Source organism: Gracilinanus agilis, chromosome 6 (assembly GCF_016433145.1).
Source record: "Gracilinanus agilis isolate LMUSP501 chromosome 6, AgileGrace, whole genome shotgun sequence".
Lineage (NCBI taxonomy): Eukaryota > Metazoa > Chordata > Mammalia > Didelphimorphia > Didelphidae > Gracilinanus > Gracilinanus agilis.
Genome location: NC_058135.1, coordinates 4,375,872 through 4,396,404, shown reverse-complemented (window position 1 = coordinate 4,396,404; position 20,533 = coordinate 4,375,872). Strand labels below are relative to the sequence as shown.

General features: G+C 41.0%; 1 protein-coding gene across 1 annotated transcript in view; it reads left to right on the top strand.

Annotated features, from left to right (window-relative positions):
- FAT4 (FAT atypical cadherin 4) overlaps positions 1–20,533 on the top strand; it is a 235,259-nt gene that overhangs the window by 157,026 nt on the left and 57,700 nt on the right. Inside the window, exons 8-9 of the mRNA XM_044682210.1 lie at positions 6,903–7,153; positions 7,712–12,061. Of these exons, the coding sequence (XP_044538145.1) occupies positions 6,903–7,153; positions 7,712–12,061 (4,601 nt within the window). The remainder of the gene's footprint in view (positions 1–6,902; positions 7,154–7,711; positions 12,062–20,533) is intronic.

The following is a 20,533-nucleotide window of genomic DNA, read 5'->3' as shown; positions in this document are numbered from 1 at the left end:
AGAGAGAGAGAGAGAGAGAGAGAGAGAGAGAGAGAGGAAGGAGAGGCTTGACCTCCAGGAACTTAATATCTAATAAAGAAAGAAAATCCCAGAACCTTCTCCTGTGGAAGGAAGGAAGGAAGGAAGGAAGGAAGGAAGGAAGGAAGGAAGGAAAGAAGGAAGAGAGGGAGGGAGGGAGAGAGGGAGGGAGAGAGGAAGGGAAGGAGGGAAGGAAGAAAGGAGGGAGGAGAAGGGGAGGAAAGGGGAGGAGAGGGAAAGGAAGGCAAGAGAAAGAAAGGAAGAAAATCTTTAATACAAAGAAAGTGACAAGGTCTAAATGAGTGACATTAAATATCATGGGAGTTCTGGGGAATAAAGCTCACTTCCCAATGGTTTGTTCAGGGAAGGCTGTATGGAGGAAGTGATATTTGTAATAGAATTTAGGTCAAAACACAAGGAAGGCTAGAGTGCCTTGTCGCTCATTTAGATGTTCTAGAATGAAAGAAAAACAGGTATCAACAAAGACTAAGAAGTCAGAAAGCATATAGAGTATAAAGTCCTTATTCTTGCTTTCAAGGTTCTATACTTCTCTGAACTACTTTATAGCTCTAGTTCATGTTGCTGTTCCTATCTCTGTGTCCTTCTCATGCCTCACCCTATTCTTATTCAGTTCTCTCCTCCATGGTTGTCTCTGTGAAAATCTAACCAATCCTTCAAATGCCTCCTCTTCCATGAAGCTTTCCATAAGCATCCTAAAAGGATTGTTTTTCCTTTCCTCTGAATCAGGAGGTTCTAGGATGTTTCACCACCCTCACAGCACAATTGCTGTTAACATAGATCATTCAGTTTGTGAAAGTATGGCATTTCTACATATACATGTGTGTATATATATATGTATATATCACATATGTGCTTAGTATTATGATAAATTATATACATATGTGTGTATATATATATATATTTGTGGGTTTTCCTCATTCATTCATTCAAATATTTTTGAAAACTGCCCCCAATGAGTATGAAATTAAGTGAGAATGACAGGTACACCAAATGAATCATAAAATTTCAGTGCTGAGGGCACAGTGATCAACAAGCATTTCTTGAGAACATTCTATAAACTAGTCATAGTCCTAGGTACTAAGTATGTAAATACAATAAATTAAATCATCTTGCTAAGAACTTATGCTTTGACAGGAAAGACAGTTACATCTAGATATAAGAATGCAGAGTAGGTGGGGCACCAGATGCTGGGGAGATCATAAAAAGATATTATGTGGAAGGTGCTTTGAGGAGAGGAAGGTGAGGAAGGGGTGCCCTTCATGGAGGATGGACCTGACAAAGGCAGTGAGACAATGAAGTGTCATGTCTGAAAAGGCGACAGAGGGCCGCTTTGGCTGGATCGAGGAGTGTGGGAAGGAGGTAATGGACAAGGATGCTGTTAAAATACATCAAGGCCACGTTATGAAGAGCTTTAAAAGGGAAACAAAGAGGTCTGCTTTGCAAAATGAAGAAAATAAAGTCCCGCGGGAGATGTCTGAAATCATACAGCTGGTAGAGACGGTTAGGCTGCGACCTTTCCTTCAGAATGGCCTCTTAAATACTACGGTACTTTCGTATAAAAATGCGTATGAAGTGGCTAATACACTAGGCTTCTTGAAAATAATTAGCTGATAATGTTTTTTGATAATAGGGTTTTTATGGGAGATTAATGGACCTTGAAGGAGTGCATCTTCATTCATCCAGTGAGTCATTAAGCCTCCATAACAGCTCTGGGCTGTGTCATGCTTATCACTATTTTAATTTTAGCATAGCTCAGAATGATCCTGGCTAGCATTGCCTTGGCTTTGTTCTTCTTTGCCTCAGATTCATTTGTAAACAGAACAGCCTGCTCTGCTATTTACAGCACTTGAGCTCTGATGAGACCTTGATATTGCTGCCATTAGAAGTTGTGATGAAAGTTGTAATGCAGCGTGTCCATTTTTCCCCTCTCTCCTTAAAGTTATTGGGCAGTTTCCAAATCTGTATCATACTCATTGTAGCACACTGTTCACAGAGTTGAAATCTCACTGGCAGCGTCTCTGCTTTCCTAGAGTCCTGATCATCCTGAGAAGAGAGGGATCAAGGGATTAGCACATCACTGGCAAGAACCCAAATTTAAACAGGCAGTTAATACTCTCCTGGATTTGTTATCGCATCAGTGAGAGCACTCCCCCTTTTCAGTGCATCGAAGGGAACAGTCTATAACTTCTTGGTTTATGATTATAGCAAAGGTAATTTATTAACCATCCTATGCACCAGGGGTCGGCAACCTTTTTGGCCATGAGAGCCATAAACACCACATTTTTTAAAATGTCATTTCGCGAGAGCCGTCCAGTGCTCACAGTGCCGCTCCTGTAACAGCGCCTGAAAAAAAAAATGGACTTTATGGCTCCTGCAGAAAGAGCCCTATCTGGCCCTCAAAAGAGCCACACGTTGCCGACCCCTGATCTAGACAAATCACTAAGAACAACAGCAACACTCATATGGACTGGAATTTGCATAGCAATTTTAAGTTTACAAAATACTTTTCACGCATGAAAATCACTTTTATTTGAGCTTCACAACGCAATGAGGCAGGTTCTGGAGATACTGTGGTCCTCATTTTCCAGGTGAGGAAACTGATGTTCAGAGAGCTTAAGCGAGTTGCCTTTGGCCACATATCTAGTAGACGTCAGAATTAGGAATCTGAAAGTAGGACTTCCTGTCTTCAAATCTGTGGCCCTTTATACATGATAAATATTTTACAAGTTCTTATGTCACAGCTAGAGTACACATCAGATGCTAATATTTTCTCAGTAATCTCAGATCCTGAAATTCCCATAGGCTTCTGACTTGAAGTCTTTCCTCTACTAGTTTTATCTCTGTATTTCATGTGTCTTGTTTGTGCATAATTGGTTGCATGTTTTCTGCTGTCCAATGGAGGATTAGACTATGAGCTCCTTGAGAGCAGGGACTTCGAACTTTCTCGAATGGCCAAGGCTGAATGCAGTGCTGGCATTTGATATTGTTATTGTTTCATTTCAGTCATGTCTGACTCTCCATGTCCCTGTTTTGGGGGTTTGTTGGCACTGATACTGGGAGTGGTTTGCCATTTCCTTCTCCAGCTCATTTTATACATGAGGAATATTGAGGCAAGTCTGATTAAATGGCTTACCCCAGATCACACAGCTTCTAAGGGTTAAAGACTAGATTTGAACTCGTGAAGAGAAGGTTTCTTGACTTCAGGCCCAGCATTCCGTCCACTATACCATTTAGCTCTCCCACTGAGCTGGGGCCACTACAGTTAGAGGGCATGATATAGACAAAGCAAAGGAGACTGAAGAGTGGACAGGATTGGAGGAAAACTAGGATAGAATAGGATTATATGAAAATCCAGAGAGAAGAATGGATCCAAGAGCAGATGGCGGGTCAGCAGTGTTCAGTGTACTAGAGAGTGAATAAGATTCAGACTTAGAAAAGACCATTAAATTAATTAAGATTACTCAAGAGAGAGCAGTTTTACTTGAGTCAAAATCCAGAATGCAAAGGATTGAGGAATGAAAGAGAGAAGACAAAGTGGAGGTAGCTTTTTTGAGCAATTTGCCTTAGAATTCAGGAGAGAGAGGAAGATATAGGACCCAAATGATGTCACAAATTGTTGGACATAACTGAAAAACAACTGAACAACAAAAAACTGTTGTGGCTCTCCAGGTTGTCTTCTAAGCCCTCTTCTCTCTTCACTTTTGGTTTTGGTAAACAAAAGCTCCCGTGGGTTTAACTATCATCTTTATACAAATGATTCTTAGACTTCTATATCCGGCCCAACTCTCTCCTCTGAACTTCAGTCCCATATCGTCACTTGTCTGATCAACTCTCTGCCTTTCAGACATCTCAAGCTTAACATGACCAAAAAAAAAAAAATGAACTCATTTTCTTTCTTCCAGAGTCCTCTCCTCTTTGAAACTTCCTATTTCTGTCAATGCCTCCTCCATTGTTCCATCTCCCAACATTATACTCCTCAGCATTATTTTACCTTCAGAGCATCTCTCCTCTTTGATCCTTTCTCTCTAGTCACACAACAACCACATCGATTCAGGCCTTCATCATCTCTTCATTAGAATATTGCTGTAGCCTCGTACTCATTGCCTTGCCCAACGCTCTCACTACTGTGGTCCATTCATGATAATTTTCCTTAACTTCAGATCTGGTCATGAGAATCCTTTACTTAATTAATTCCCATGACTCCTTGTTACACGCAAGGATAATATGTAAACTTCTTTAGTTGGCTTTTAAAACCCTATACAACTTGGCACCAAACTTTTTTTAGCCTTATTGAATATCTCTCTCCCTCACTCTATGAGACAACTGAATTGCCTCCTTCTGGTCAGGAAATCTTTCATCTTTTTGTATCACCAGCAACTTAGCAATCTTTATAATATATGCTTAATAAATATATGTTGTTTGATTTTACACACACAATCTTTTGTATCCTGTTTCTTTCCCTGATCATCTTTCCTTCAAAGGGTCTATCTCTTTCTCTAATAATTCATTCAACTACCACCTTTCACATGAAGCCTTTCCTGATCTCCCTCTCCCAACTGCTAGTGCCCTTCCTCCCAATCTAACTAGTATCTAATTATTTGTATTAATTCATACCTGGCAGAGATAGTGACAGAGACATAGAAAAAGAGAAAGGCAATTAAGTGATGTAGTGGGGAGAGTTCTCAGCCTAGCAAGTTCTCATACTCAGGAAGACCCGAGTTCAAATCTGGCCTGAGCCACTTACTATGACTCTATGCAAATCATCTAACCTCTTTCTGCCTCCGTTTCTTCAAATGTAAAAGGGTGATGATAATAGCACCTATATCCCAGAGTTGTTGTGAGATCAAATGATATAATATCTGCAAAGCACTCAGCAGAGCTTCTGGCACATACTAGACACTTAATAAATGCTTGTCTCCTTCCTTTGTGTATGTTGTACTATGCTATTTTATATCTTTATGTTGTCATATTGTACTACATTACATCATATTATGTCATTTCATGTCACGTCATGTTACATCATACCATATCATGTCCTTTCCCATCACATGCCATACCATGCCATATCAGGTTATGTTATATGTCATACATTATATACACTTGTGCCTCCATTAGAATTTAAGCTTCTTGTAGTAGAAAGTGTGTAACCCTTTGCCCAGAGGAAACCCAATGCTTAGTGCCTAGTAGGGGCTTTATAAATCCTTGGTAGTTGACTCATTGATCTTACCATCTTCCATGAATTCAGACTAAAATGCATGTGGATCACAACCAAGAAGTGGAATTTGCATCCTGTGAGAGAAAGAGAAACATTTACTTGTAAGAAGTAGGAAGAAAAAACCATTGCATGCGAATGATACCTTGCCACCTGTCTGTTTTAAAAAAGAAGTCACTACAGTGACTTCTCAAGTCTTAAAGACTGGGTGTTTGTTTCTTCCTTTGCTCTTCCTCGGGGCATTTTGCCATGCTTGATGACACTCTCTGTCTGGTTAGAAAAATTCCCCTCAATCAGAAGTCTTCCACTTTAGACAAGACTGTATTTCAGAAATCTGCTTAATGTGAAAATATGTAAGAAAATGTTTTTCTCTTTCTCGATAATAAGAAGACAATAGAAAGATGATAAATAAGAGAGCTAGTAACCAGGAATGGATCTGTAGGAATGGATAGAGCTTTATATCCCCTAGCTCTAAGCAGTTAGTATTGCACTTAGAGTGCTGGGTCATTAAAGGAGGAGATGCTAACATCTTCTCTGGAATTGCATGCCTGTATTGGAGAGAGACAGAGACTGACCTATAATTGCATTGCTATAAAGATCTCCACAAATGAAAATTGCTCCATCAATGAAGGTTGGCACCTTTTCTGTAATTGATAATCTTACAGAATTGCCTACAAAACCAAGAAGGTTGAGAGCCAGGCCTAGAGATGGGAGGTCCTAGGTTCAAATCTGGCCTCAGACACTTCCCAGCTGTGTGACCCTGGGCAAGTCACTTGACCCCCATTGCCTACCCTTACCACTCTTTCACCTATAAGTCAATACACAGAAGTTAAGGGTTTAAAATAAAAAAAAATAATAAAAAGAAAATAAAAAAACCAAGAAGGTTGAAGTGACTTGCCCAGTCATACACCAGTATCTATCTATCTATCTATCTATCTATAGATAGATAGATAGATAGATAGATATCTCCTTAGGTCCCAAAGATGAGATATGAACCAAAGTCTTCCAGGTTTAAGGTCAGTCATTAGACTGAAAAAAAGATTTATTTTTACTTGAAAAATGTACATGTGAAATTAGAGTTGCCAACCATACATTTAACTTAATCTTTAAAATATAGATACATGCATATACTTACATTTTGTTAAATATGTTGAATATACTCACTTTGAAATATTCCACAATTTAGATTCTTATATAACTTAGATAAAATCCCATCTCTGGACATTAGATTTCTCTCTGAATAAAGATTTTCAATGTTTCGTTTCTTTATTAGAAATATTGGTCTTGTAGTCATATTTTTTACTTGTAGTCTGGCTTTTAGTTTCCACTTCTTTTACTCATTTTAGAACCATGCTAAAGTTATTCATTTTTTAAATACTTATCTATGCTTTGTTTTGTTTTGTTTTAGCAGGGATAGGGGTGCTTGGAAAACTCATTATGGAAATTCCCTCCACTGATCAGATTAACAACTCACATATAATTTGTTTTTTTAGAAAATTGCCTGGGAAACTGAATAGGAAAGTGACTTGGCCAGGATCATACAGTTAAAATTTGTTGGAGGCAAAACTTGAACCCAAGTCTTCTGAACTCCTCCACGGGATCTTTATTGTTGAAACATATGTGACAAATGTGCTTCTTTTTTGTCTTTCAGCTATAGACTCATTGGTGGAAATTCCCAATTCACAATCAATCCATCCACGGGACAGATTATCACCAGTGCCTTGTTGGACAGAGAGACAAAAGAAAACTATACGTTGATAGTAGTCTCTAGTGATGGTGGATTTCCAGAACCTCTTTCCAGTTCTACCAGTGTGTCTGTTACTGTAACGGATGTCAATGACAACCCACCAAGATTTCAACATCACCCCTATGTCACTCATATCCCATCACCTACTCCTTCAGGTAATCCAATATTGTGAGTTAGTCAAATTAGAAAATAGAAGATAATGTATCAGCATTGTGGTTATTTTGATTTGGCAAGATTGTATGCATGCAAACAGGTCAACTTTCAAAATTATTTGAATCTCTGCTTAGGAGTACAATTTTTCAATTAGGCTACATTCTGTGAATAGCCAAGTATTCTGAGATAGTCTCCTAGAAGATTCCCAAGGAATACCTTTTGTTCTTCTCTGCATATTTCAGAGGCGTCAAAAAGAGGCATCTAGTTGCTTATGTAGGCTCAGGCTCCATACATATATAAAAGCAAAAATGACTTTTGAAAAGTCGGGACATGACTTTCATGAAGTCTAATGAGGACAACATGGGCCAGTATTCTGTCTACATTTTAGATGTGTTATAGTCCCTGGAACCCAGGATAACTAGGAAGAGAAGAGAAGAGATGAATTATCCTTCTTTAGTATGAAGAGGAGAATTAATTACAAGGAGGCAAAGAAATATTTTACTCTCCCAATGCCATTTATTCATGTGACATTGATAATGATTCTAGCCTCTCTTTTATAGGTTCATTTGTCTTTTCTGTCACTGTCACCGATCCTGACACCGGGCCCAATTCTGAGCTCCATTATTCCCTTACTGGCAGAAACTCTGAAAAATTCCACATTGACCCTTTACGTGGTGCAATTATGGCGGCTGAACTCCTAAATACAGCCTCAGAAATGACGTTTTTTGTCCATGTGAAAGATAGTGGCTTATCTCCAAAGACGGATTCAACGACGGTCACTGTCCGATTTGGGAATAAGGGTGATTTCCCCAAAATTCGAGCTAAACAACAAACATTTCTGTTCCCTGAAAGTCAACCTGTTGGCACTCTCGTTACCACTATTACCGGGTCTTCCTCCAGAGGGGAGCCTTTGTCCTATTTTATTGCAAGTGGCAATCTTGGAGGTGCGTTCCACATTGACCAGCTGACTGGACAAGTCTCCATCAGTCAGCGGCTCGACTTTGAAATGGTCCAGAAGTATGTGGTTTGGATAGAGGCCAGGGACACAGGCTTCCCTCCTTTCTCGTCTTATGAGAAACTGGCTATAGCCGTGCTGGATGTCAATGACAACTCGCCAGTGTTCAAGGAAGACCCCTTTGTGGCTGAAATACTAGAAAATCTTTCTCCTCGCACATTACTGACTGTCTCTGCAATGGATAAGGACAGTGGACCCAATGGACAGCTAGAGTACAGCATAGTCAATGGCAATATTGAAAATAGCTTCAGTATCCATCACAGCACCGGAGAAATCAAAAGCATCAGGTCTTTGGACAGGGAAAAAGTATCTCGCTATGTGCTCACAGTGAGGGCTTCAGACAAAGGCACTCCTCCTCAGAGCACCACGGTGACAGTCATCATCAATGTCTTAGATGAAAATGATAATGCCCCCAGGTTCTCCCAGATCTTTACTGCCCCCGTGCCCGAAAATGCCCCCCTCGGGTATACGGTGACTCGAGTAACAACTTCCGACGAAGATGTCGGTGTGAACGCTGTTAGCAGGTACTCTATAATAGACACCAGCCTTCCTTTCTCCATCAACCCTAGCACAGGAGACATCATCATCAGTCGGCCTCTCAACCGGGAAGATACTGACCGTTACAGGATCCGAGTTTCTGCTCATGATTCTGGGTGGACGGTCAGCACAGATGTTGCTATCTTTGTGACAGACGTCAATGATAATGCCCCAAGATTCAAGAAACCATCCTACTACCTTGACTGTCCTGAGCTCACTGAGATTGGGGCCAAAGTGGCTCAGGTCTCTGCCACAGATCCTGATGAAGGGTCCAACGGCCAAGTTTTCTATTTCATAAAATCACAGTCTGAGTTTTTCAGGATTAATGCCACCACGGGAGAAATTTATAATAAACAGGCCTTGAAATATCGAAACGTCACTGGTTCCAGTAACGTCAATATTAACAGGCATAGTTTCATAGTGACTTCTTCAGACCGAGGAAGTCCCTCTTTGCTAAGTGAGACCACAGTGACCATCAATATTGTGGACAGTAATGACAACGCCCCTCAGTTCCTTAATAGTAAATATTTCACCCCTGTTACCAAAAATGTAAGAGTCGGTACAAAGCTCATCAAGGTCACTGCCATAGATGATAAAGATTTCGGGGCAAATTCTGAAGTTGAATACTTCATTTCAAATGAGAGCCCTGTGGAAAAATTCAAGTTGGACAGCACTACAGGATGGATTTCTGTTGCCTCTTCTCTGATGTCTAATTTAAACCAAAACTTTGTGATGACAGTCACTGCCAGGGACAAAGGAAACCCCCCGCTTTCATCTCAAGCCACAGTCCAAATCGTTGTTACTGAGGAGAACTATCACAGCCCAGAGTTCTCTCAAAGCCACATGAGTGCCACGGTCCCCGAGAGCCAGAGCGTTGGTTCTGTCGTCAGAACCGTGTCTGCTCGTGATCGAGACGCGGCGATGAACGGTTTGCTCACTTACCACATTTCTTCTGGAAATGAGGATGGTCTTTTTGCAATAAATGCTTCCACAGGGGCATTGATCCTAGCCAAACCCCTCGACTATGAGCTACACCAGAAACATGAAATGACAGTCAGTGCTACGGACGGAGGCTGGGTGGCCCGGACTAGCTACTGCAGCATCGTTGTTAACGTCCTCGACGTGAATGACAACTCGCCAGTCTTTGTCCCAGAGGAATATTCTCCCACCGTCTTGGAAAATGCCCCCAGTGGGACGACAGTCATGCGCCTCAATGCCACAGACGCTGACTCTGGCAGCAACGCTGTGATTGCATATTCTTTACAGTCTTCAGACAGCGACCTCTTTGTTATTGATCCCAACTCCGGAATCATTACTACTCAAGGATTCTTGGATTATGAAACCAAGCAGAGTTACCATCTTACAGTGAAGGCTTTTAATGTCCCTGATGAAGAAAGGTGCAGCTTCGCTACTGTGAACATCCACTTGAAAGGTACCAATGAGTATGTGCCACGCTTTGTTTCTAAACTCTATTATTTTGAAATTTCTGAGGCGGCATCCAAAGGGTCTGTCGTTGGAGAAGTATTTGCCAGTGATCGTGACATGGGAACGGACGGAGAGGTCCACTACCTGATTTTTGGTACTAGCAGAAAGAAAGGTTTCCAGATTAATTCCAGGACTGGGCAGATTTACGTTTCTGGAATTCTCGATCGAGAAAAAGAAGAGAGGATTTCTTTGAAAGTACTGGCCAAAAATGCTGGGAGTATTCGTGGTGCAGATGTAGATGAAGTAACTGTGAATATCACCGTCCTCGATGCCAATGACCCACCTGTTTTCAGCCTGGAGATCTATAATGTCCAGATCAGCGAAGGTGTGCCTATAGGAACACACGTGACTTTTGTAAGTGCCTTTGATTCAGACTCCGTGCCCAATTGGAGCAGGTTTTCCTACTTTATTGGCTCAGGGAATGAAAATGGTGCCTTTTCCATCAACCCCCAGACAGGACAGATTACTGTGACTGCCGAGCTCGATCGAGAGACCCTTCCTGTCTATAACCTAACTGTCTTAGCTGTGGACCTGGGGACCCCCTCGGCTACGGGAAGTGCCTCCTTATTGGTCACCCTGGAAGATATCAATGACAATGGACCCACGTTGTCCATCAGGGAAGGTGAGGTCATGGAAAACAAGCGTGCAGGAACTCTGGTGATGACCCTGCAGTCCACAGACCCTGATCTCCCGCCAAACCAAGGTCCCTTTTCGTATTATTTGCTCAGCACAGGGCCTGCCACCAGCTATTTTAGTCTCAGTACTGCAGGAGTTCTGACCACAACCAGAGAGATTGACAGAGAACAAATTGGCGACTTCTATTTATCAGTGATTACGAGAGACTCGGGAATCCCTCAGATGTCTTCCACCGGGACGGTGCACATCAGAGTCATAGATCAGAACGACAACCCGTCGGAACCAAGAACCGTCGAGATCTTTGTTCATTATTTCAGTAACTTGTTTCCGGGCGGGATTTTAGGCAGCGTGAAGCCTCAGGATCCCGACGTGCTGGATAGTTTTCATTGTTCCCTGACGTCTGGGGTGACGAGTCTCTTTAGCATTCCCAGCGGCACTTGCGACCTGAATTCCCAGGCCAGGTCCGCAGACGGCACCTTTGACCTGACCGTCCTCAGTAACGATGGACTGCACGGCGCGGTCACCAGTAACATCCGGGTCTTTTTTGCTGGTTTTACCAACGCTACTGTGGATAACAGTATCCTCCTCCGCCTCAGCGTGCCAACCATGAGGGATTTTCTGACCAACCACTACCTCCACTTTCTGCGCATTGCCAGCTCCCAGTTAACAGGTCTTGGAACTGCTGTGCAGCTCTATGGAGCCTATGAGGAGAACAACAAGACCTTCCTGTTGGCGGCCGTGAAGAGAAACACCAACCAGTACGTGAATCCAAGTGGTGTGGCCACCTTCTTTGAGAGCATTAAAGAGATTCTTCTCCGGCAAAGTGGAGTCAGGGTAGAATCCGTGGACCACGACCCATGTGTCCATGGCCCTTGTCAAAACGGGGGCAGCTGTCTGAGACGGCTGGCAGTGAGTCCTACCCTGAAGAGCCACGAGAGCCTCCCGGTTATCATTGTGACCAACGAGCCTCTCCAGCCTTTCTTCTGTAAGTGTCTGCCGGGGTACTCTGGAAACTGGTGTGAGACGGACATCGATGAGTGCCTGCCGTCCCCTTGTCACAATGGTGGCAGCTGCCACAACTTAGTGGGAGGCTTCTCCTGCAGCTGCCCAGAAGGATTCACAGGCCGGGCCTGCGAGCGAGATATCAACGAATGCCTACCCAACCCGTGCAAAAATGGGGCCCTCTGCCAGAATTTTCCTGGGAGCTTCAACTGTGTCTGCAAAGCTGGATTTACAGGTAAGGTCCTCATTTTCTTCCAAATTGGTTCGAGAATGTCATAACCTTTACACAAGCGTCATAGGATGAAGTACAGGAGAGACACCATGTTTCCCACTCGGGTATGGACCAAGAGTGGAGAGAACACAGAGAATGCAATCTGGGAAAACCATCTCCGAATCAATAAATCAATTGTGTTTTTAATGTTGTTCTTTTCATCATTGTAGGAAGTATCGAATTCTCTGGAACTTAGGACAATAATACAACTATCTTACCACTATGGAAGGTCCCTTGAAGGGGAAGGAAGGATATAACAATGCTAATATAAATGGCAACAAACTAGAGTGTATTATAACACTTTAAGATTTTGATGCCATCATTTCTCCCATTTTACAGATGAGAAATATGAGGCTGAGAGAATTGATGTGACTTGCCCAGGGTCACTTAGCTTACTAGTTTTCAAGCAGGATTCAGGTTCAAGCCTTCCCGATTTCAAGGCCAACCTTGGGTCCACAGTGCCACCTAGCTGCCTCTAGGATATTTCTCTGATCACGATGATGACCATAGTGACAGCTCCTTCGGCTCACATGGTTAATGGGCATTAAAGGTTCATAATGTACTCTATGATTGTCAGGTTCGCAGATGTTTTCTGATGGGTCAACTGTGAGCTTTGTTCATTCACGTCATCATCATCAATATGCTAAAAGTCACTTTAAGATCTCTGAGCCTCAGTTCCATCATCTATAAAATAAAGGAGCTAAACTAGAAGACCTCTGAGATTCCTTTTAGCTCTAAGCTATCACTTATTCCCTTTGCCTCCTAGATCTTAGCTGGATTTCCATTTGCATTAGTGGAAAGAATTGTCACACAAAGATCAGAGATCTAGAAGGAAGTGTGAATTCCCATACTCATCATGTTTCAGTATTACTCTAGGGCATGATCTAGAGCAGGGTTCAATAAACTATGGCCCCTCCAGCCTCTCACCGAATTTTTACATTTTAAGATAAAGATTTATTGTATTTAAAAATATTAAAAATAAAAACATTCTTAGCTCTTTGGCAGCACAAAAATAGGCAGCAGCCAGACTTGGCCCTTGAGCCGTAGTTTGCTGACCCCTGTTCATTTGGGATGCTGCCACGTTTTTAAAAAAGAATACATGTCTCATTGATGGACAATTAGAAAAAAAATGAAGATAAGCCCATTGCTTCCGATAAGATGACATACTTAAATTACACCAAAAAAGCTCAAGGTCTATATAACAACGCAATGTTTGTTATTCTTGAGAAAAATTTCAGATGTTTGTCGAGATTCAACTTGCCTGGCAGGCAAAGTTGAGTCTCAGTCTAAGCTTCACAGGGATGATATCTCAGTATTTGACCATTTGAGCTTGAATAAAAAGAGAGATCTCAAATTTGTTTCTGAAGAATGTTTGCCTTTGAAATGGAGAGGGAGAAAGGAAGAACTAGCTATTCTCACAAAGAGAATAAACACAATAATAATAAACACAAGACCAAATTTCAAGACTGATGGAGAACCAAATGAGCTTTATAAGTAGCTGGAGTAGACAACCACCTAAATGGCAGTGCCCTTCCCTTCTCTGTCCCCTCCAACCCGACCCCTTCCCGCATTCCCCACACTGGTTCGCTAGTTCTAAAAATGTCACAGTTAAAGATCTGCTATTGATCTCAGTAAAATGTTAACCCTTCCAGGAAAATCCCATAAAAAGCTTTATTGATTCACTAAGTGTGAATTCACTTTTTTAGAGCCCTTTCCGAGAGCAGGTCTTTTTTAGGGGGGAGAGGGGGAGAATAGAGGGAGAACAGAGATATATAATTAAGTTCCTGAGAGGACACAGAGAGGTGCCACCAAGGAGGTGAGAGAGGCAGCATGAAAGTTGGAAGATAAAAGCATCAAGTACTTACCCACAGATAAGAAAGCTAGGAAGTTCCTGATCTCTAAGGCCTCACCTATTAACAGAGGAGATCCCATTCATCGATGAGTTCAGCTTAAAGTGTGATGGAAAGGCTGAAGCTCCATGTGTCTTTGAGCTATAATGGCAAGCAGATGCTAATGAATCTTCTTTAGTATAATTTTCTCCAATAAAACCATATTTTGTTGTTGTCGTTGAGCCCTTTGGCAATGTCAAGGTCTCTGGTGGCAAGAACTTATTTTTCTAAGTCTCCTTTAGCTGGGGCTTCAGTGGCTGAAGGAGCAGATACCCAAAAGGAAGAAAGGAGAGGCTGGGGGTGCAGCTTGAATTCTATTCAGCAATCATTTATGAGTTTTATATTGTGTATTATTAGGCCATCGATCAAATCAATGATGGAGACAATGGCTAACACTTTACATCATTTAAAATTCCTGAAGCACTTTATATATTTTACACCATTTGTTTAAAAAATCATTAAATACCTACTCTGATTAGATTCTGGGGAAACAGAAAAATCAGACAGTCCTTGCCCTCACGGAACTGATAGGTGACATGAACGTATTGGTCCATCCAAAAACAAAACAGAACATGCAAAATGAATACAAGGTAATCTCATAAGGGAAGCATTAGTACCTGGGGGAAAGGAAGGGCTTCATAAAGAATGTAGGGGTTGAATCTAAGGCTTGGCTCTAAGAAGTAGAAATGAGGAGAGAGAGCCGTACGGGCGAGGTGGAAGGGGGAGTGAGGAAGGATGGAGATACAGCTGGATAATCTGTGCCCTGACTTTGTGGAATTTGCCACCTAGTAAGAGAGGCAGGAATACTACGATAAGGGCGATAGGAGAACTATCAGGAAACTGCTCAAAAAGAAGGAAAGAGGAAACAATTCTTACTAGCAAAGGGGAAGGTGGAAATCTTCAGGATCAGCTCGAAAGGTTGTGTTACGCCCCTGTGCCACCACCGGCCTCATGTTGTCTTCATGCCTTCGGCCATGACTAGAGGACTTATTTTTGTCCTTGCAGGATAGATTGTGACCAGTGACTAAGAGTAGGGGCTCTCCTCTTGCCTGTAACAGGGCGTACACTTCTCGACATCAGCCGCTGTCTTAAAATACAGTTTTACCTTGATACAGGAGCACCTTAAGTCACGAGCACTTTGAGGTCCGAGCAGTCGTGATCAGGATCTTTTGCTTTAAGTCCCAAACAGATATTTGAATCCTGTGAGAAATGAAATGTTGGGGATTTGGGGGAAAAATTAAATAGTTTAATGAAAAGACAAACAGAAAAAGTTGTCACAGGTCATGCTTTGGAGCTGGGTGACAACACTTGTTTCACACATTATCTAGACATTCTCAAAGAAACAAACTTCCATGGAAAGATTTTTGTTGAAACGGCCTCTGAGTGAAATAGAGGAAAGTGTGGCAAAAAAGCCAAAATTCAATGAAGAAAATGATGATAATTAAGTAAAGTAAAAAAAATAGCAATGAAGTTTAGCAATAAAGTTACACATCCTAAGTAATGTGTAAGGTTAATCTTGTAAAGAGTAAGCCAAGCCATAGCGCTCAAGATGAAAACCACCTCTGCCAGCATCTTCTCCTGACCTCGAAGGTAAATAACATTTCATAAGCAAGTTTATTTCGTTACATTCTTTCTTATTATCTATAACGTACATTTTCGTATTTAAAAGTGTATAAAACAAAAAATGTGGGTGTTTTGGGGAGCCAGAATGGATCAATTGCATTTCCATTAATTTAAATGGGGAAATTCAATTTGGCACAGAAGCCAATTGAGTTACAAGCTTGGCCATGGAACACATTAAACTCGTGTGTCAAGGTACCACTTTATCTATGCTTGTATAGCCAGTATCTTGCTCAGCGCCAAGCCCACATGGAAAAAAAAAAAGGTCTTTTTTAATTGAGTAATTAAAAATGAATGGAATTGAAATGGATGCCTCTTTGATGTACACGCGATAGTCTTTTTTTTTTAATAGAAAATTCTGACAGATGTGTTTTCTGATTGAATCAAGTATATGATAGTTAACGTTGATCCTAAGTCATGTTCCATGAATATGTTAAAAGACTCAGGAGGAAGTAGTGTACTGTGGGAAGAGCATTCACTCCGGAGTCAAAGGCCTCGAATTTACATCCCACCTCTGGAACTTGCTACCTTGGGAAGGTGGTTTAATCTTTGGGGTCCTCAATTTCCCTATCTGTAAAAGGAGAGGAAGGAACTAAAGGGCTTCTTAGGTTCCTTTCAGTTCTAGAGCTACAGAACTCTTACTGTTCAGAGACATGGGGCATACCCCAAAACGCAGTGCAGAATTGTTAATTCATCTACTGAGGAATGTATTGTTATGAATTTCTTTATATGTCTATTGTGCTGTTTTTAGAGGAATTCCTGAAGGGACATTTAAGTTATTCTTTCAAGTCATTCTCAGCTGGAGAAGCCTGACTCAGGAAGGCTGAGTGAATAAGATACAACATCTTGAAATAATTTCCTGAACTCCACAGATAATTCATACTTACACATGTGTGGATGCCTCATAGCATAGAGCTAAAAAACCACTAATGCTACATAGGTTTGACTTCACTGAGAATGGGCTAATTTTTGGATCTTGGTGAGCCTTGGATCCTGAGCAGCTTGTATGGAGATAAATGTATTCCTGTTTACCTTGCACAAAGCAAAAACTCCAACTGTATTATGTCAGTGACTTAGAGCCAGCTACAGTCTTGCTTTTATTTTATTGAAAACCTGGTTTTTTGTTTGTTTTTGTTTTTTGTCTAGATCTGTGATATTGTTGGTTGAGGGAATTCCAGTATAGAAATCTGTAATAATAAATATCTTATCCTTAAGTTCCAAGTTTTCTTAAAACCATAAAATGATAAAGTTAGAACTGGCTTTTAAAAAAAATTTTAAAAAAATTAAAAAAAAAAAAAAAAAGTTAGAACTGGCAGGGACGTCAAAGGCCATCTAGTCCAGCATCTTCATTTTGTAGGGAGGAAGCTATGGTAATTAGAAGTGAAATGACTTGTCCAAAGTCACGCAGATGTAAAGCCAGATCTTCTGGGGACAAATCCTCTGCTTTTCCCATGGCTCCACCCTCCCTCCGTTTTATAGTCCAGCCCAACATGACACCAATATTGCCAAACTTTTTTGTTTGAGATGATTCCTTGCAGCACTCTCAAACTGTAAAGTCTATAGTGGAGCTACAGAAAGGGCTGACATTTCCCAAGAGGAAGAGGAGATTGAGAGTGTTGGAGATGTGGCAGTTGATATGGAAAGGGTCCTGAATTGGGATTTCTAGGAAATGAATTCTAACCCCACCTGTCCTCTTTGCTTCCACTCTGGATCTCTTTTTTCTCATCTGTAAAATAAGTAGCTTGTACCTTCAGTATTCATTGCAGTTCTAAATCAGATGAATCTTCCTCATTAAGAAATAATTAGATCCGGTCTCAGACACTTCCCAGCCGTGTGACCCTGGGCAAGTCACTTGACCCCCATTGCCCACCCTTACCACTCTTCCACCTAGGAGTCAATACACAGAAGTTAAGGGTTTTAAAACACACATACACACACACACACACACACACACACACACACACACACACACAAAACAAACCCANGAGATTGAGAGTGTTGGAGATGTGGCAGTTGATATGGAAAGGGTCCTGAATTGGGATTTCTAGGAAATGAATTCTAACCCCACCTGTCCTCTTTGCTTCCACTCTGGATCTCTTTTTTCTCATCTGTAAAATAAGTAGCTTGTACCTTCAGTATTCATTGCAGTTCTAAATCAGATGAATCTTCCTCATTAAGAAATAATTAGATCCGGTCTCAGACACTTCCCAGCCGTGTGACCCTGGGCAAGTCACTTGACCCCCATTGCCCACCCTTACCACTCTTCCACCTAGGAGTCAATACACAGAAGTTAAGGGTTTTAAAACACACATACACACACAGAGAGAGAGAGAGAGAGAGAGAGAGAGAGAGAGAGAGAGAGAGAGAGAGAGAGAGAGAAAGAGAGAAAGAGAGAGAGAGAGAAAGAGAGAAAGAGAGAGAGAGAGAAATAATTAGTAACTAGTAGACTGTGAATCTTATAGGAAAGGATTCACTAACATTCAAGGAGAAGGATCTTACCTAGAAATCTTCCTTTCCTTTCCAGAATCTATTTTGAACACAAAATTTCTAGAATCTAAAAACAAACAAACAAACAAACAAACAAAAAAAGCTACTTTTTTTCTAGAAGACTGGATTAAAGTTCAGTACTATAGTCACAAAGAGGGGCAACTTGATTTGCTTATTAGAACACTTCTAGGTATTTATTCCTAATTCTTTTCTTTCCAAGCACACTGTATATTTTACAAAAAGGACTTTGCATATGACAGACTCTCAATAAATGTTTGTTGAATGAATGAATGAATGACGAATAAAGAGGACAAAACTCCTGTGAGACCAGTGTTTACTATCCCAATTCTTGTCTTCTAAGGACAATATCAAAATATGAAACTATAACATATGGATTTTCTTAGGGGCTAGAAAATGTCCAAAGCCAAATATTCAAAATAGAGTGGATTTGTATTTTGTTTGAAAGATCGTTTTCATATAGTTGATGGGCAACTTGGACATATCAAAGCTCAGTTTTGATCTGTTGTGATGTAGTCTAATTTGAAAGGGAAACCTCATTCTCTTTAGGTAATAAGACAGGTAGAAAAAGTAATTTCTAGCCTTTCAAAATTTTGCCAGAATGCAGGGAATCCCACGAGCCTGGAGAGACCTCTTGAATGAAAGGAAAGACCACCTTCATTTAACTCATGATTCAGAAATATATGAGGGACAAGAAAACATGAGCCAAAATAGAGCAAATCATAACATCCCTCTCTGGGTCTTGAACAGAATCTAAAAGATAAAAGTGTGACATATAATTTAAAAAGACAGGTACTATAGTACAGTGGACCTGTAGTACAGTGGACAGTGTTGGATGCTTGGGTTCAACTCCCACTTCTGTCTTTTACTACTTGTGTGACCTTTGAGAAATCTCTTAACCTCTCCAAGACTCAGTGTCCTCTTTTGTAAAACATATAATAATAGTGCCTTCCTGACGGGATGACTTCGAAGTCTAAATGAGAAGAGGTAGATAAATCTTTATATGCTGTGTGTGTGAGGTTTTAATAAAAAATACAGCAGGTAGCAGTTATAACAATAACAATATACTTCATGGCACCAGCTTCTTCACTCACATATATCTCATCCATAGGGTTAAGTTTTCCAAAGACACGATTCGTCTTATAAAAAGTACAATGTATAAAGAGCCCATTTCTATACTGGATTTCCCCTAACAGAGTTTTTCCACAGTCTTACTTAACATCTCCCATTCACTTTTGCACATCTGGATATGTTTTAGGTGTGGTATCAGGAGTAGGGCCAGGGGATTATTACCATATAAAGAATTTTTCCTCTGTACTAAAGTAAGCCCTGAAATTTCAGAGAAGGGGGCAGTTTGGCCGTTCATCACTTTTGCATTATTTGACAGTGAATGTGGATTTCTTTTTTTTTTCCAGACATAAAAAGATATCTACATTCTTTACATAGTAATCCGCCTAAGTAACTCAGTCGACTTTGTTGGAAATGCTTGGAGGGAGTGGAAGGAAGGGTGGAGGGAGTTTTGCTGAATATGACTTTCTATAAGCATTTCCCCAGTGGGTCCTATGTACAAGACTCTATACTAGGAATTGCATAAGATATCCAAAGACAAAGGAAAATGTGTTTCCACCCTCACAGAATTTACCGTCTAGATGGGATGACAGGCAAATATATAATTTATTTAACAATATTATGTGAAACATTATAATTCACCAGTAATAGTGTACAAAATCAAAATGGCGGAGGAGGGAAGCATATGCAGGCATCTAACTCTTAGCCTCATAAAGCTTACATTCTGATGAGGAGGTACAGTATTTAAACAGCTAAAGAAATATAGTACAAATAAGGAGAGAACAAACCTGATTAGCAGAGGGGATCAGGAATGCTTCCTGTAAGCCTCTGAGCTAACCCTGACAGAAGCAAAGGACTAAAGGAGAAAGACAGAGAGGAAAAGCGATGTTTTGTAGCCCGTGTGACGAAGAGAAGCAAAACCAAAAGAGTACCAAGTGGTCAGCTTTGCTTTTCCTCAGAATCATCATTGCATATTCTGTCTCCATGGAATAATGATCATGCTAATATTAAAAATAATAATGACTCGCATTTATAAATTGCTGTAAGGTTTTCAAAGAGCTTCACAAATCTCACCTCATTTGATTCTCACAGAGCAGCCCTGGGAGCTAGGTGCTATTATTATCCCTCTTTTATAGGAGAGGAAACTGAGGCAAAAAGTGGGTAAGTGACCCTGGTGAAGGTCACACAGATGATAAGCGCCAGATCTGAATTCACTGTGGTGGGAACTAAAGATGCTAAAATAAATAGTTAATACTGACACTATAGAGCAGTGATTCCCACAGTGGGCACTACCGCCCCCTGGTGGGTGCTGCAGCGATCCAGGGGAGCGGTGATGGCCACCCTTTTTTTGTAT